We start from the raw sequence: 16,095 nt of genomic DNA on the forward strand, positions 1-16,095 counted from the left end.
GATCATGACCTGAGCCGAAGGCAGCGGCTTAACCCACTGAGCCACCCAGGCGCCCCGAACACTTGTTCTTTTTAAAAAGTCAAAGTTTTCTCAGATTGCGCCCCATCCTTCCCCTCCCCAGGCCAGGCCTGAGGCCCCAGTGGGAAGAAGCGTGTGGGACACGTATGTGTCTGCTATCTCTGTGCCCCCTTCTTCTGTGCTTGCTTCTAGGAGGTTGAGGCCGAGAAGAGAGAAGGAAACCGGATGTGCTCCCTCTGGTGCCTGGCCGGTGGCCGTGATGTGGTTGTCCCCGGCTCTGGGTCTTCACTCACTGCTGATCTAGCTCAGTCTCTAGAGCGGAGTTCCCCGTTCTCAGCACTATTGACATTTGGGGGGCTGGACCATTCTTTGTCCTGGGGTCCTGGCCTGGGCATAATTTAGCAATATCCCTGGCATCTGGCCACTGGATGCCTGTAGCTCCTCCCCGGCTTTGTAACCCAAAATGTCTGCAGGCATTGCCAAACGACCTGGTTCAGAGCCAGTGCCTTGTAGACGTGATGGGACAAGCAGGGGCCCCACAGGCCTGCCCACGAGACCCTCTCTCCCAAAGGGCTCCCCTGAGTTACACATTCTTGCCCATCACTCTGTGACAACACGCAGAGCGTTACCACCCAGCAGGGCTCACCTGAGCTTTGGGATCTAAGAGTTTTATTGGGGTTTCACTGTGTAGGCCCCTTGATTAAATCACCGGCCACCAGTTGAATGCAATCTCCAGCCCCCTCTGTTCCCTGCAGATTGAGCTCAAATCACGTGGTTTATCATCAGTGATCTGGCAGGGGAGGGCTGGGGGAACCCACCATGAATAGCAGACATTCTTGTCACTTGGGAAATTCCAAGGATTTAGAGGTGACCTCTCAGGCCCCGGGGACAAAAGCCAGCCAAGTTCTTGATTACAAGAAGGCTTTGCAGCGTCAGTGCTGAGTGACCTTCCAGCCAGCCCATAAGCTGGTAGTCCTCTGAACTTAAAATGTGGGATACGGGGCGCCTGGGTGGCTCAGTGGGTTAAAGCCTCTGCCTTCAGCTCGGGTCGTGATGCCAGGGTGCTGGGATTGAGCCCCACATCAGGATCTCTGCTCAGCGGGGAGCCTGCTTCCTCCTCTCTCTCTGCCTGTCTCTCTGCCTACTTGTGATCTCTGTCTGTCAAATAAATAAATAAAATATTTTTTTAAAAAAAGTGGGATGCATTTTATTCTTGGTAGTGGGGTCTGGTAGGTCATTCTTGGAAGACAGGAAAGACCTCACTGGGCACCTCCCTCTAGCTGGTCATACACGCACCACCTCATAACTCTGAGCCGGTGCTGTCATGGTCAACTGTGTTACGGATGAAGAAACACAGGGAATGCCCCAGGTGATCCAGCAGAACCCAGACGGACTGCAGGTGCATCAGACCCCAGAGCTGTCCCCTCATGGACCGGGGAGCCCTGACTCCGGCCCCGACGGGCACAGCGTCCTCATTCCCCCAGCTCCCCACACAGCCTCCCCAAACACCTGTCTGCCTCCTGCAAAGCCCTCCCAGTTCTGGTGCCGTCCTGCGGGCGGGAGAGGCTGCCCTCTTCTCATCTGGGACAACTCTGCTCTCTAATTCCAATCTTCTCGGCTCCCACTCCTTCTGAGAACAGGGAGGACCTTGGGATCTGAGAACTGGACCCCTGTCACCATCTCTCCCTGGCCTAGAACATTCTGCTTCCTCAGCTGACCTCAGCCCCCACTCTCACGGCTGGGGCTAGACTACACCGTTTCTCCTATGGTGAGGTCCATTATGCCCATCTGTCCTGTCTCCTCCCTCCTATGGCCACACTTTCATTCAGCCCTACCTTTCTTTTTTTATTTTAGCTTTAAAAGTTTCTTTCTTTTAAATAATCTCTACACCCCACCTGGGGCTCAAACTCACAACCCTGAGATCAAGAGGCACAGACTCTACTGACTGAGCCAGCCAGGCACCCCTCAGCCTTTTTTTTCTTTTTCTTTTTTTTTTTTTTTTTAGATTATATTTATTTGAGAGAAGAGAGTGCCCACGCGCACACAAAGCAGGGGGAGCGTGGCCGAGGGAGAGGGAGAAGCAGACTCCCCGCTGAGCAGAGAGCCCCCTGAGGGACTCTGGACCCAGGACCTGGAGATGACAACCTGAGCCCGAGGCAGATGCTTCACTGATCGAGCTACCCAGGCCCCCGACCTTGGCCTATCTTCAAACCATCTGCTAAGAGTCCCACTCCTCTGGCTTCAGGCAGCGCCCCCATCCCCCAACCAGCCAATCCACCATCACCCGGCTGAGGCCAGTTTCCTGGCTTTTCTCTCTCTCCCTTCACCCCCTCAGGGTCTGTTTTCTCCCATTTTTGTCGTGTGATATGCATTTCACCTATTCTCTGTACTCAGTTTTTTGTTGGGGCACCTGGGGGGAGCTCAGTGGGTTAAGTGTCTGCCTCAATTTTGGCTCAGGTCTCCATCTCAGGGTCATGAGATCGAAACCCAAGTCAGGCTCTGTGCTCAGAGAAGTCTGCCTTGAAGTCTCCTCTTTCTCCCTCTGCCCCTCCCCACGACTCAACAAATAAATAAATAAATAAATAAATAAATAAATAAATAATTCTAAAGCAATGGATGTGGGGGGTGCCTGGGTGGCTCAATGGGTTAAGCCTCTGCCTTTGGCTGAGGCGATGATCTCAGCGTCCTAGGATCGAGTCCCGCATCGGGCTCCCTGCTCAGGGGGGCGTCTGCTTCTCCCTCTGCCTCTGCCACTCCCCTTGCTTGTGCTCTCTTGCTCTCACTCTCTCAAAAAAAAATAAATAAAATCTTTAAAAATAAATAAATAAAAATAATGTAACGAATGTGGTTCCTTTTCCCGATGGCCTCCTGACGAATAAATACATATAAACATTTCCCATCTCCCTTCACTTGATAGCTCATATGAGCCAGACCCTGTTCTAACTGCCTGACATGTATGAACAAGCTTACCCATCGCAAACCCTTCTAGTAGGAGCTACTGCTACCGCGGCCATATAGGAGAAAAAAGGAGGCAAAAGAAGATATAATTATTTGCTCAAGGTCATGCAGCTGATAAGAGTTGGCTCCCAGAATCTGGGTTCCAAGACCACGCCCATTCTCTGCGACCTGCTTCCTCTGGGACAGTCCCTGGGGCCACAAGAGACTCCACTCCCCATAACGTCTCAGTGTGGGAATGGACCGTAGCTATCGCTGGGTGTTTGTACTGTTTGGGGGTTTTCACTGTTAAAGAGCCTAGACCCTCTCGGACCTGAAATGTGGCACACTTGAGTCAGGCACCTCGTGACTTTCTCCATTATTTGGTTCATGACTTGTTATAACCTGTCCCCTTCATGTTCGTCTCCTACCTTCTCAGGCTCTTCCGCCTCCGGCTTTTTTCCTCCTTCCCTGTCTTTCTCTTTGACCTCCTCTTGCCAGTGCTGCTAGAAACGTGGTGATATGGGCAAGGAATCATCTCTTGTTTGGAAGGAGCTTCCTCAGAAGCTCTAGAAGGCACTAGAAAGCACCAGAAGGTTTCTCCTCGAACCTAAGTCTTCAACGACGTATGGATATTTGTGAGACCTTGTCGTGCCTCCAAAGGCCTCCAGCAAGAGTTACTGAAAACCCCGCGAGAGGTGGGTTCGGTCCTACTGAGGACTCTTCACTGTGATTCCATTTCAGGTTTTCCAGCGGCCAGCCCCGCAGCTGCTCCCTACCACTGTCCTTGCTGAAGTTGGGAAGGGTCACTCCCTGCGTGCTTGGCTCTGTCTGCTCAGTATTTCGCTCTTGCCCCCAGCATGGTTTCTGGTGTCCTATAGAGAGAATCAGCTCCGAGATCCAAGTTGGTATTATTTTTAGAAATAAAGATCATTCCGTCTCAGCTTGCTGAGGCCTGTTCGGAGAAAGAAAACAGAGAGCGGCTTCATATTTTTCCAAAGTTCAAGTTGGAGTGGTGCATCGTGGAGGCAAAATTCCTGAATCATTGCCTGAACTGTTCTCTTTTGTTCCAAAGATGACCTTGTCTTCCAAATCATTCATCCATCGGGGGACGAGGCTGAGCAATCCTCCCTTTGTCTTACTCAGACCCTTCTTGGACACTTCTTCCCGCCCGACCTGAACCTGTCCAGCACCCGCCTCGTCTTCACGTTTTTAGAACAGAGGAGATCCTGTTTCTACTGTTTGTGCTGAATTGGCAGTGCGCTAACAGCACGATCGTTGTTTTACACTTAAGGACTGAAATTAGGTTGAATATGGAAAATGTCACCTTGCGGTTTTGTTCTTGTGGGAACACCTCTGTGGCTCTGGCACCTCAAGAATCACAGGGCTCTTACAGAGAAACAGAAAGACTGAACCTGGTCAAGGGAAGAAGCCTCACTTCTTGAGGCTTGAGAAGACCTTCTTTACAAAATGAGCAGAGGGGGGCACCTGGGTGCCTCAGTCAGTTAAGCATCGGACTCTTAACTTCAACTCAGGTCATGACCTCAGGGTTCTGAGATCGAATCCCATATTGGGCTCCATGCTGGATATGGAGCCTGCTTAAGATTTTCTGTCCCTTGGGGCGCCTGGGTGGCTCAGTGGGTTAAGCCGCTGCCTTCGGCTCAGGTCATGATCTCAGGCTCCTGGGATCGAGTCCCGCATCGGGCTCTCTGCTCAGCAGGGAGCCTGCTTCCCCCTCTCTCTCTCTCTGCCTGCCTCTCCATCTACTTGTGATTTCTCTCTGTCAAATAAATTAAAAAAAAAAGATTTTCTGTCCCTTTCCCTCTGCCTGTGCCCACCTCCACTACAGCTCACTCTCTCTCTCTCTAAAAAAAAAAGAGAGAGAGAGAGAGACACCTTTCTTCTAATTTCAGATCCTGTACCAGTCAGAGTTTTCCAGAGAAATAGAACCAACATTATATATAATATAAACATTGTATGTAGATTGACATCCAAAATCTGATGGGGTAAGGTGGCTGACTGGAGACTCAGGGAAGAGATGCAGTCTGAGTCCAAAGATAGTCTGCTGGCAGAATTCCCTCTTGTTCTGGGAGGTAATCTCTGTTCTATTCTAGGCCTTCAGCTGATTAGATGTGGCCCACCCACATTACAGAAGGTAATCTCAAAAATCCACCAGTTTAAGTGTCAATCTGAGGGGCACCTACGTGGCTTAGCTGATTAAGCATCTGCCTTCAGCTCAGGTCATGATTCTGGGGTCCTGGGATTGAGCCCCACATCAGGCTCCCTGCTCAGCGGGAAGTCTGCTTCTCCCTCTCCCACTCCCCCTGCTTGTGTTCCCTCTCTCACTGTCTCTCTCTGTCAAATAAATAAATAAAATATTCTTTAAAAAATCAAATAAATAAATAAATAAATAAATGTCTGATCCAAAATTACCTTCATCTGGGGCACCTGGCTGGCTCAGTTGGTAGAATGGGTGACTCTTGATCTCAGGGTTGTGAGTTTGAGACCCATGCTGGGTGTAAAGATTAATTAAAAATAAAGTCTTTAAAAAAAAAGTTTCCCTGGGCGGCTTAGTTGGTTAAGCGTCTGCCTTCGACTCAGGTCATGATCCCGTGGTCCTGGGATCGAGCCCCACATCGGGCTCCCAGCTCCATGGGGAGTCTGCTTCTCCCTCTGACCTTCTCCCCTCTCATGCTCTCTCTCTCTCTCTGAAATAAATAAAATCTTTAAAGAAAAAAAAAAAAAAACCTTCACAGAACTATCTAGAAAGATGTTTAACCAAATGCCTGGGCACAGTGGCCCAGGCCAAGTGGACACATCAGATGAACCAAGGTAGACCCCCAGGAATTCACACAAGGAAAAGAAATGAGCAGAAGCTTAGTAGGTACAACCCTGTCTCAGCTTGAGGTCCCGCAGCAGGAAGCACCATGACAAGAATGTGTGGAGTTTATGTGGCGTGAAACCAGGGAGCAACGAGAGGGGAGACGTAAGGGAAGGAAGGTGGCATGGGTGGGGGGCTGTGTGACTGAGCAGGTTATAGCCCAGGACAGCGGGGGAGCCCTCAGAGTTGTCCCCAGGGAGTGGCGAGGGGCTGGGCTTTCACAGCCCAGCTCTTTGGGCTGCCCGGTGACTCACTGGACCCAGGCCTGTGGGGGCTGGAGGCTGAAGCCCCCCCCCCCCCCCCCCCCCCGCAGCGTGAGCGGTGAGAGGGCCCGGGAGGGGGCAGCCCTCAACCCGGGCCACTTTGAAACACGGGGGAGATCTGTCAGCGCTCACTTTGTCTCCACAAAAATACACACAGGTCAATTTTCTTCTCTCTCTTTCTTTTTTCTTTTTTTAAAGTAGGCTCCATGCCCAGTGTGGAGCCCAAAGGGGGGCTTGAACTCATGACCCAAGATCGAGACCTGAGCCAAGATTAAGAGTCAGATGCTTAACTGACTGAACCACCCAGCAGCACCCCTGCCACAGATCGTTTCTTTTCTTCTTCTTCTTCTTTTTTTAAAGATTTATTTATTTTATTTGGGGGGGGGGGGGCAGAGGGAGAAGGAGAGAGAATCTCAAGCAGGCTCCCTGCTCAGCGCTGAGCTCCATCTTGCGACCAGGAGACCCCCAGTCGGGAGCTCAGCACTCAACCGGCTGAGCCTCCCGGGTGCCCCCTCCGCGACGTCCATCTGTGAATCGGTTTCTTGCCACATCGTTCCAGCCGCAGATCATCAAGGGTTCCTTAAGAAGACAACTTTTGGAGGGCTGCCCAACAGTCCACCGCGTGGAGGGGCCATCGCTCAGTCAGCTGTCGTGGCACTCGGGTCGCTTCGCACCTCCCTGCGGCTAAAGGGAGTGGCTGCTCTCAGTTCTGGGTTTTTCCTCTGGGCACTGAGAGGCGGGCTGGGCCGTGCTGTCACTTCCCTCCTCTCCTCAGGGAAGCCCCTGAGATGTGACACCAGCCTGGGGGCCGCTCAGGGCGAAGAGTGCGAGGCGTTGTGAGCATCCCGGCCCCTCAGCAGGAAGACACGCCTACCTGGGAAAGAGGGGAGGTTAAACCAGACTAACGCCAAGACCGCCCCCACCTCCGCCCCCGGACAGGATGCTGAGGCACGACCACCACCGACCGACCACCACCGACCGAGGGCCGGACCATCAGCTGCCCCGAGGCATCCTGGAATTGCTGCAAAGCCCTGGCAGGGCTGGGAGATGGGTCCCCAGGAGCATTTGGCTCTCCCTTCTCCGACAAAGCCTTTATCAAACACTGACTGTGCCCCAGGGGCTGTGCTAACCCGGCAGGACCCAGTAATGGGACCACGTGGCAGCAACCGCTCCAGGAGCTCAAGGACAGTAGGGGGCACTATGGAGGGACTAACTGGTTAACCCCAGACCTTGTCTCCCCTTTTCTGGAGCACATGGCTGCCCAGCTAGAGGTGAACGACTCCTGCCTCCTTTGCAGCTGGGGTCACCCCAGGACTGAGTTTTGCTAATGGAATGTGAAGAAGGGGCGCCTGGGTGGCTCAGTGGGTTAAAGCCTCTGCCTTCGGCCCAGGTCATGATCTCAGGGTCCTAGGATCGAGCCCCACATTGGGCTCTCTGCTCAGCGGGAAGCCTGCTTCCCTTCCTCTCTCTCTGCCTGCCTCTCTGCCTGCCTGTGATCTCTGTCTGTGAGATAAATAAATAAAATCCTTTAAAAAGAAAGAAGTGGATTGTGAAGATTTACACGTGGAACTTTCCCAACAGCTGTCTAAAAGAAATTGCCTCGGCCTGGACTTTCCCCCACTCCTCCCGAGGGATGGGAGAGGGGCTGCCCAGAGCACCTGGCAAGCCCGATAATGAGATTGGCAGGGCCACCGGCTCACCGGGGTCCCTGGATGACTTTGTGGAGCAGAGTCTGCCTGACCCTAGTGTACCAATACCCGAGAGAGACAAGAAACTTGAACCCCTCGCTGTCTTCCGGGGTCCTTGCATCTCTGCAGCTCACCCTCTGCCTTAACAAAGACTCAGGCAGGCAAACTGTTCCAATGCAAGGGCCACACGGGAGCGTGAGGAGGGCGAGGGTGAGGGCTAGGGTCCAACTGGGAAAAGAGAAACCATTCTGAAGGTTCAAAACGGAGGGAGGGAGGGAGCTGCACGTAGCCGACAGGTGACAGCGATGCAGGAAGAGGCTGAGAAGCCAACCAGGGGGCTGTGAGGCAATCTGGTGCAGAGTGACAGCCAGGAGAGATGACGGGCAGAGCCCTGGGCAAAAGTGAAGGTCAAGGCCAAAAGCATGGAGTTCATGTGTAATGGGCCCGGGAGTCATGGAGAAGGAGCAGCTGATGGTAAGATCCCCGGCGGAGCAGCCAGCAAGGAAAGACAGACCCCACTTCTTCCTCCTACCTCCAGCCTCCTGCCAGCACCCCCCACTGGCCAAAGCCAGCGCAGGTTAGCTGCCCTGGGAGCCGGGAAGGTTCTCCCTGCAGTCCTACAGAGGCTGGGGACAGAAGCCAGGACCAGCCAAGGAAAGGAAAAGCCGAAGCAGAGTGTTCAAGCACAAGAAGGAGCTTTCCAGATGGTTGACCCCAAGAACAGGCCTTCTCAGCCCAGACATCACGTCCAAAGACAGTCAGGACTTCCGGGTCCACTGTGATAGAGAAGTTGGTAGAAACTGCCGGCCCCACTGGAGAAAATTGGGACGAATCTGTTAAATATTTGGCCCTGGAGAGCAAACTTGAGAGCTGTGACGGATGCACCATCACAGGGGAGCAAAGTAACCGAAATTTCCAGTTACCCAGCCTCTTCCCTGAGGGCGTCTTCATGTCCACGCTGGGCATGGGGGGTGGTAATGTCCAAGCAGAAAGCAGCAGTTTTTTTGTTTGTTTGTTTTTGTTTTTTAAAGATTTTATTTATTTATTTATTTATTTGACAGACAGAGATCACAAGTAGGGAGAAAGGCAGGCAGAGAGAGACGGAGAAGCAGGCTCCCTGCCGAGCGAGAGCCCGATGCGGGGCTTGATCCCAGGACCCTGGGATCATGACCTGAGCTGAAGGCAGAGGCTTTAACCCACTGAGCCACCCAGGCGCCCCAGAAAGCAGCAGTTTTAACTAAAACGACAGACAGCTGTCAGAATCTGGGCCGCCAAAGTGCCTGGGACTTTAGGGGTCAAAGTCCTTGGAGAGGTCATAACTGCCCAAATCCACGAACAAATTATTTTCCAGTTGCCGACTGACTCTTAAACGGTGCCTATACCTGGGCAGGACTCCAAGTAACCGGGCAGAGACTAGCAGGAGACACATGGGACAGGATGAAAAGGGAGTCCCGGAAGAAGAGAGAATGAGACAGAAGCAATCTTTGAAGAAACTCGGCCAAGAATTTTCAAATCTGTTGAAAGACATCAAATCACAGGCTCCAGAAAGTCCATGCACCTCCGCAGAGAAAACACTCGGAGCTCCCTCACCAAATGGGATTATGTGAGAAGTCAGCATGAGATCACTAGAAATTTCCCCAAGTTTGAAAATCACATGACACGCTTCTACAAACAGAACAAAGAAGAAATCACAGCAGCAATGACGAAGATGTTGACCTACAAGAAACCACGAAACTGTGTTATTTTCAACAAACGGCAAACTGTTCCGGAAGCCACATACCCAACGTGTGGCCCAAGGTGGGAAACCAGATGGGCAGGGAGACTTAGGCCAGGTCAGGCTGATGCGTTTGGGCTCGTAGGCAAGTGGAAAGCCCTGGAGGCCTTTAACCGGGGGATCTGGGGCACAGATGTGGCGGGTGGGCGCAAACTACCGGAGGAGGAGAAGGACGGAAGGTGGAAGCAAGGGGACCGCTGGCCAAAATGAGAGACCAACAGCTATCAGCCAGTATCACTCACTGAGTCTACAAATACATGTAGAGCACCTACTATGTGCCGCGGCCCTGGGATAGGCACTGGGGATAACTTTTCCCAGACAGATTTTGGGAGACATCTGGATGCTACATTAATTATTTACATAGAAAATAAAGTTGGGGGGAGCACCTGGCTGGCTCAGTTGGTGGAGTGTGCGACTCTTGATTCCGGGGTTGTGAGTTCGAGCCTCATATCAGGCATAGAGATTGCCTTTTTTGCTTTAAATTTTTTTTAAAAGATTTTTATTTATTTATTTGATAGACAGAGAGAGATTACAAGTAGGCAGAGAGGCAGGCAGAGAGAGAGGGGGAAGCAGGCTCCCCGCTGAGCAGAGAGCCCGGTGTGGGGCTCGATCCCAGGACCCTGAGATCATGACCTGAGCTGAAGGCAGAGGCTTAAACCACTGAGCCACCCAGGCACCCCGCTTTAAATTTAATTTAATTTTTTTTTTTTTTTTTTTTTTTTTAAAGAGAGAGAACACACACGCAGTGGCAGGGAGGGGCAGAGGCAGAGGCAGAGGGAAAATCTCCAGCAGGCTCCCTGCTCAGCACGGAGTCCAGTGCAGGGCTTGATCTCATGACCTTAAGATCACAACCCAAGGTGAAATCAACACCCAGATGCTCAACCAACTGAGCCACCCAGGCGCCCCCAAATGTTCATTTTTCATTGAAGCATCACATTAAAACAGAACACAGCTCTGCTCTTCTTGATCCCAGGCTGAGATTAACCACCTCAGCTGAGGGTGCTTCTGGTGACAGCAGGTGCCCAAATCTCAGCTTCATCCTGGGACAGTCTGGGAGTCTGGGGACCGTGAGATGGCTCCCAAACGGCTATCTCAAATTCATCTTTCATGGCTTTCCTCCCCATCTCATCAGTGGAGGACAAGGGGTGTCTGTAGGAACTTTGGCACTGGGCTTGGGAAGGTGAGTACTTTGCAATCTTACATTCTGTGATTTCTTATCAGAGACGCCTACAACCAAGATGGGCTGGCCACACCTGCTGGATTCAGACGGATCCAGTCCACAGATAGGGACGCAAGGAGGAACAGAGCTGTCCCTGCTGTGGGGAGTTAAATCTAGGAGGGAGATAAACAATCACCCAACCAGTGGGGATCAGTCGGGGACAGGCTGAGCTGTTCTCCCAGCCGTCCTGTCCTCACCTGCGTGTGTAACCAGAGCAGGGGTGGGTGGTCTAAAGCTGGCCAGGTCAGCCAGTGACATCTTCTGTCTCGGGATGCACAGTAGATGTCCCTGGGGTTGTCATTTCCTGACAGTGGAAGACCAGGGGGAGGAGAGGCCAGGGCATAGCACACATCACTTCTGTTCTCCTTCAACTGGCCCAACGTGGTCAAGGGGCTTGTATCAGGAAGGCTGGGCCAGGACCCCAGCTGGGCTGGTAATAGGAAGAAGGGAGAAAGTATACAGGGTCACAACTGGTGGTCTTTACAAAATATAAATTTGCCAGTGTGACCAGCGTCTAAGAGAGAAGCACATATTGCTGGGAGAGCCAATACTAGGGGACTTTGATCTGGTCAGAGAGGTCTGAGAAGGCACTCTAGGGCCGAGGACGAATAAGAGCAGAGCAGGTGGTAAGGAGGGGAGAGAACAGCATGTGCAAAAGCCCTGTGGCAGCAGGGGACAAGGCCAATGCCGAGCTAGATGAGACCAATCAGGTTGATGCTGACTGGAAGAATAAGAGGATAAAACTGAAGACACGGAAATGGGCACCTTCACAAGGCGGCGTGTCTTTATCCTAAAAGTGCCAGGCAGCCACAGATAGGTTTTGAGGGAAGTCGCTAGCACACCTGTATATGCAAAGCTTGCTCCAGTTTATGTGCAGAATCCATTACTTAGTCTTTTCCAAACTTGTTGAATCAGAAGCAGCAGAAGGAAGCATAGACTCCCATCCATCGGGTGATTCTCAGGACAGGTTAAGTGGAGGAGGTCCCGGATGAGAAAGAGGTCACTTCAAAGGAACCCGCAGGGTTGCTTTTTGCCCTCTGCAGTAGGCAGAATAAGATGCTGACATCCTCTCCCCAGGACCTGTAAAGAGGTTACTTTGATTGGTGATAGGGACTTCACAGATGTGACGTGAAGGTCCTCTACTGGGGAGATGATACGGCATATCCTGTTGGGTCCAGTGAAATCACAAGGGTCCTTATCAGAGACAGGAGTGTCAGAGTGGGGAAGCACATGACCATGGGAGCACAGAACAGAGACACAGAGAGGTTTGAAGATGCTGGTTTTCAAGACAGGGGCCACCAGCCACGAATGCATGTAGCCCCTGGAGAGCGAAAAAGACAAGGAAACAGATTCTCCTCCTGAACCTCCAGAAAGAATGCAGCCCTGCCAACACCTTGATTTTAGGGTTTATGGCCTCCAGGACTGGAAGGTCCTACATTTGTGTTGTTTTAGGCCACTCTATTTGTGGCAGTTTGTTACTGCAGCAAGAGGGGGAAAATGCACCTGCTATCAGATTACCTAAGTTATTCATTTATTGTGTTTGTTCATTTTTTAAAAAAAATCTCTCTTCTGATAGATTGTACCCCTCCAGGGTAGGAGGTTTTGTCTTTTTTTTTTTTTTTTTTTTTTTTTCCCCTAAAGTATCCCAAACACCTAAAACGGACCTGGCAAATAGCAGGTGTTGAGTAAATGTTAACACATGGGTAAGTGGATAGATGTAGAAAGTGAGGGAAAGAAAAGAGTAAAAGATGATAAATCGTGGGATTTATTGGCTGGGAACCTCATGGTCATGTTCATGCACAGAGGAAATAGAGGAGGAGCTACAGTTTAAGGAGACTTGAGGACATGAACATGGTACAGGGGTTCTGGGGGACACAGATAGGAAAATGTGAAGGGAAGTGGTTTCCTTTTGTTTTAGAAGGGACTGAGGCTTGGGGCCCCTTGCGAATTCAGTCAGTAGAGTTTGTGACTCTTGGCCTCAGGGTTGTGAGTTTGAGTCCCATGTTTGGTGTAGAGATTACTAAAAAAAAAAAAAAAAAAAAAAAAAAAAAAAAAAAAAAGATTAAAAATAAAAAAAGGTGAGGGGCACCTGGGTGGCTCAGTGGATTAAAGCCTTTGCCTTCGGCTCAGGTCATGATCTCAGGGTCCTGGGATGGAGCCCCACATTGGGCTCTGCTCAGTAGGGAGCCTGCTTCCTCCTCTCTCTCTATCTGCCTCTCTGCCTCCTTGTGATTGCTCTGTCAAATAAATAAAATCTTAAAAAAAAAAAAAGGTGACACGGTTTATGGTTAAATAATTTGGGGGTACCTGGGAGGCCCAGTTGGTTAAGCATCCAACTCTTAGTTTTGGCTCAGGTTGTGATCTCAGGATGCGGGATGGAGCCCCACATTGGGCTCCGGGCTCCGCATGGAGCCTGCTTAAGATTTTCTCTCTCTCTCCCTCTGCCCCTTGCCACCCCCAACCCCACTCAAGCACTCTCTCTCTCTCTCTAAAATAAATACACAAAATCTTTAAACAATAATAATAATTTGGCTTAGGCTGTTTTAGCTCATGGGCTTTAAAAAATTTTTTCATTTTATTTTATTTTATTTTATTTTTATTTAACCCGTCCCAAGGGGAGGGAGGGGGTGGGTTGGGCAGTCATTCTGGAAAGCCAGCAGAATGCAGATCAGGCAGCTATGGGCCCCAGGGTGGTTCAGTTTCCAGATCCTGAAGCTTCGGAACTGTGAGCCTTCCTGAGGTCATGAGTCACAATCTATTATTCCCTCAGGCCCAGTGTCACGGCATGCAGAGCCCCTAGAAGATATTTGCATCAGATGGTACCGGGTGTGTTGAGAAGCACGACACAAGCCTCCGTCCCAGATCCTGGGGCAGCTGGTTACTGGTGGCCCAAAGGCTCCCCTCCTTCCACTTCTTGGGTCTCGCTCAACATGCATTGACTGCGTGCCTCTAGGCCCCTGTCTGCCCTGGGCCCTGGGCAATCGGAACCCCAAAATATACACAGTCTTGCCCCAATGTCCTAGTTGGAGAGACAGATGGTTCACGATGGTAAATAAAACACAAGCCGCTGTGCGTGGCAGCATACGCGGTACAGTCCGGGGGCGGAGGGTGGGTTACAGTGATTGAGGCGATCTAGCAAGACCCTGAGGAGCAGATGCTACTCCGAATAGGTCTTCGAGGGACGAGAGCAGGTGGAGGAGGAGGAAGGGCTTCCATGATGGAGAGCGGAGCAGCAACTGGCACGAGTCCTTGGACCCGCTCAAGGAACTTTGCCTCGGGTGCAGATACGAGGTTAGAGGCTGTTTGGGGCATAAAGATGAGACTCGGGTCCCCGCACCACTTCTGGGGCTGCGCGGTAACCCGCGGAAAACCACCCCGCCTCCACTTTTCCAATCAACCCCAGCTCCGCGCTCCAGCCTCGCCAGGCGTTCAGGCTGTGTGAGCATAGAGGCGCGGAGCTAGAGCGTCAGCCTCTTCGGACGCAGACATTTTGGATCCTGGCAGAAAAGCTGGCCACGGCTGGGACCACTATCAAATCAGGTCGCACCGCCCAAGAATTTGAGAGCAGAAGAGCTCCCGTGGAGCGACAAAAGCAAGCGGCGGAGCGATTCGTGAGGCTTCCCCGAGCAGGACAAGCTTTAGAAGAGGTGCCCACGGCCCTGCCCTCATCTGAGATGGCGGCCCCGGGGACGCTCTAGCCGGCGCCTCTCGGAGTCCGAGAGGGGGCGGTGTCCTCGCCGCTGGCTCCGAGGTGGCTGATACGCCGGTCGCGGCGAGCGTGGGTTCCGCCCCAGCCCTTGGCGGCCTCGGGTGGGAGGACCGTGAGGGTCTCGGGCCTCTCCCCTGCGCTGCCTGGGGTCTCGGCGCCTTCCGCGGCCGGACCCCGCGCCTCGCGGCCGCCTCGAGCTGAGCCGCCCCGGGCGCCGGCCGGCCGTAACCGCGCCTCGGGCCGGACGATGCCCAAGAAGCTGCTGCTGCTGCTGCCCCCGCTCTCCGCGTCCTCGACCCTCCGCGCCCCGCGAGCCCGCCCCGCCGCCCGCCCGGCCATGAACGCCGCCCGCACCGGCTACCGAGTCTTCTCGGCCAACTCCACGGCCGCCTGCACCGAGCTGGCCAAGCGCATCACCGAGTAAGGGAGCGGGGGCGGGGGCGGGGCCCCGGCCGGGGGCGTCCGGGGCGCCCCTTCCTGCGCGTCGCCCTGCGGCCGGGGCCGTCGAGCCGCGGGCCTGCGGGTTCTGGGCGGGACCGACCCTTGCGGGTGGCCCTTCTGCGGCGGGGACGCGTTGCGCCGGCTCTCTGACTTCTGCCCGCGCCGGCTTCCTTGCACCGCTCGCCCTCCCTCCCTCCCCCCGACTCCCGCTTCCCGGGCCGGGGAAGGGGGAGGTTGTCATCACCCCCGGAGGGGACGCTTGGACCGGGCGTGGGGGGGGGGGGCTCCGAGTGCGGCTCCCGGCCTCGCGGTGGAAGTTGACCTCGGAGACCGGTCGTCGCCACTCCCAGGTCTCGTCGGTGGGCCCGAGGCCCGCAGGTCCGGGAGCTGGGACACGCACGACCGGGCCTGGCGGCGCCAGGGGAACTGCCACGCTTGGGGGGCGGCGGCATTAGGGGGCGGCTGCCAGGCTTTGCAGGTCGAGGGTGTGGGATGCACCAAGGAAGCCGAGGTGGAAGGCAGGGCAGAGGACAGGCAGATTTGTCGGAGTTAGTGGTAGAAGGAAGTCTAACTGTGTTCCTAAGTCGACTTTAGATTCAATCACTTGAGGTCAAGTCTGCCTTTTCTTGTGATTTTAACCCAAAGAAGCGTGCGATCTCAAGTGGCTTCTGGAGTCTGACAGCTCTGAGATGCCTTTTGGGTCTTGCCCCTTACTAGCTCTGTGGCGCTGGGCAAGAGACTTGATTTTGGTGACTTTCCTGGGTGAGATAAGCACCGTGCTGTCTGTGGGGCGGGAACACCCTAAGCATGAAGAAAATAATGTAGGTAAAGCATGTAGCAGAGCAGAGGCTCACAGTGGGCCTCTGAATAATACTTCTTTTCTAGCTGGCTCTGTTGGAGAGTCCCAGAGCTCTAATGTAAAGGAAAGGCCTTAGGAACCCTTTCCAGATAAACTTGTGACAGGCCTAAGATATAAAATGAATAGCTTGTTTTTCAACATTTGAAGTCATTTTGGGGGTCACTTGGGTGGCTCAGTGGGTTAAGCCTCTGCCTTTGGCTCAGGTCATGATCTCAGGGTCCTGGGATCGAACCCGGCATCGGGCTCTCTGCTCATCGGGGAGTCTGCTTCCCCTTCTCTCTCTGCCTGCCTCGGATCTCTCTCTCTGTC

The 16,095-nt window shown here is 53.1% G+C and overlaps 1 protein-coding gene and 1 long non-coding RNA gene across 4 annotated transcripts in view; both read left to right on the forward strand.

Annotated features, from left to right (window-relative positions):
• The window catches only part of LOC132003405 (uncharacterized), a 4,898-nt gene extending 3,726 nt beyond the window's left edge, over window positions 1–1,172 (forward strand). Inside the window, exon 3 of the long non-coding RNA XR_009400185.1 lies at window positions 211–1,172. This is a non-coding gene — a long non-coding RNA (uncharacterized LOC132003405). The remainder of the gene's footprint in view (window positions 1–210) is intronic.
• A 12,241-nt stretch (window positions 1,173–13,413) lies between these two features.
• PRPSAP1 (phosphoribosyl pyrophosphate synthetase associated protein 1) overlaps window positions 13,414–16,095 on the forward strand; it is a 29,589-nt gene continuing 26,907 nt past the window's right edge. Inside the window, exon 1 of one of the 3 annotated variants that reach the window (XM_059378892.1) lies at window positions 13,414–14,906. In XM_059378892.1, the coding sequence (XP_059234875.1) occupies window positions 14,734–14,906 (173 nt within the window). In that variant the 5' untranslated portion in view covers window positions 13,414–14,733. The remainder of the gene's footprint in view (window positions 14,907–16,095) is intronic. The other 2 variants (XM_059378891.1, XM_059378893.1) reach the window with 2 other exon arrangements.

This window comes from Mustela nigripes, chromosome 16 (genome assembly GCF_022355385.1).
Source record: "Mustela nigripes isolate SB6536 chromosome 16, MUSNIG.SB6536, whole genome shotgun sequence".
Lineage (NCBI taxonomy): Eukaryota > Metazoa > Chordata > Mammalia > Carnivora > Mustelidae > Mustela > Mustela nigripes.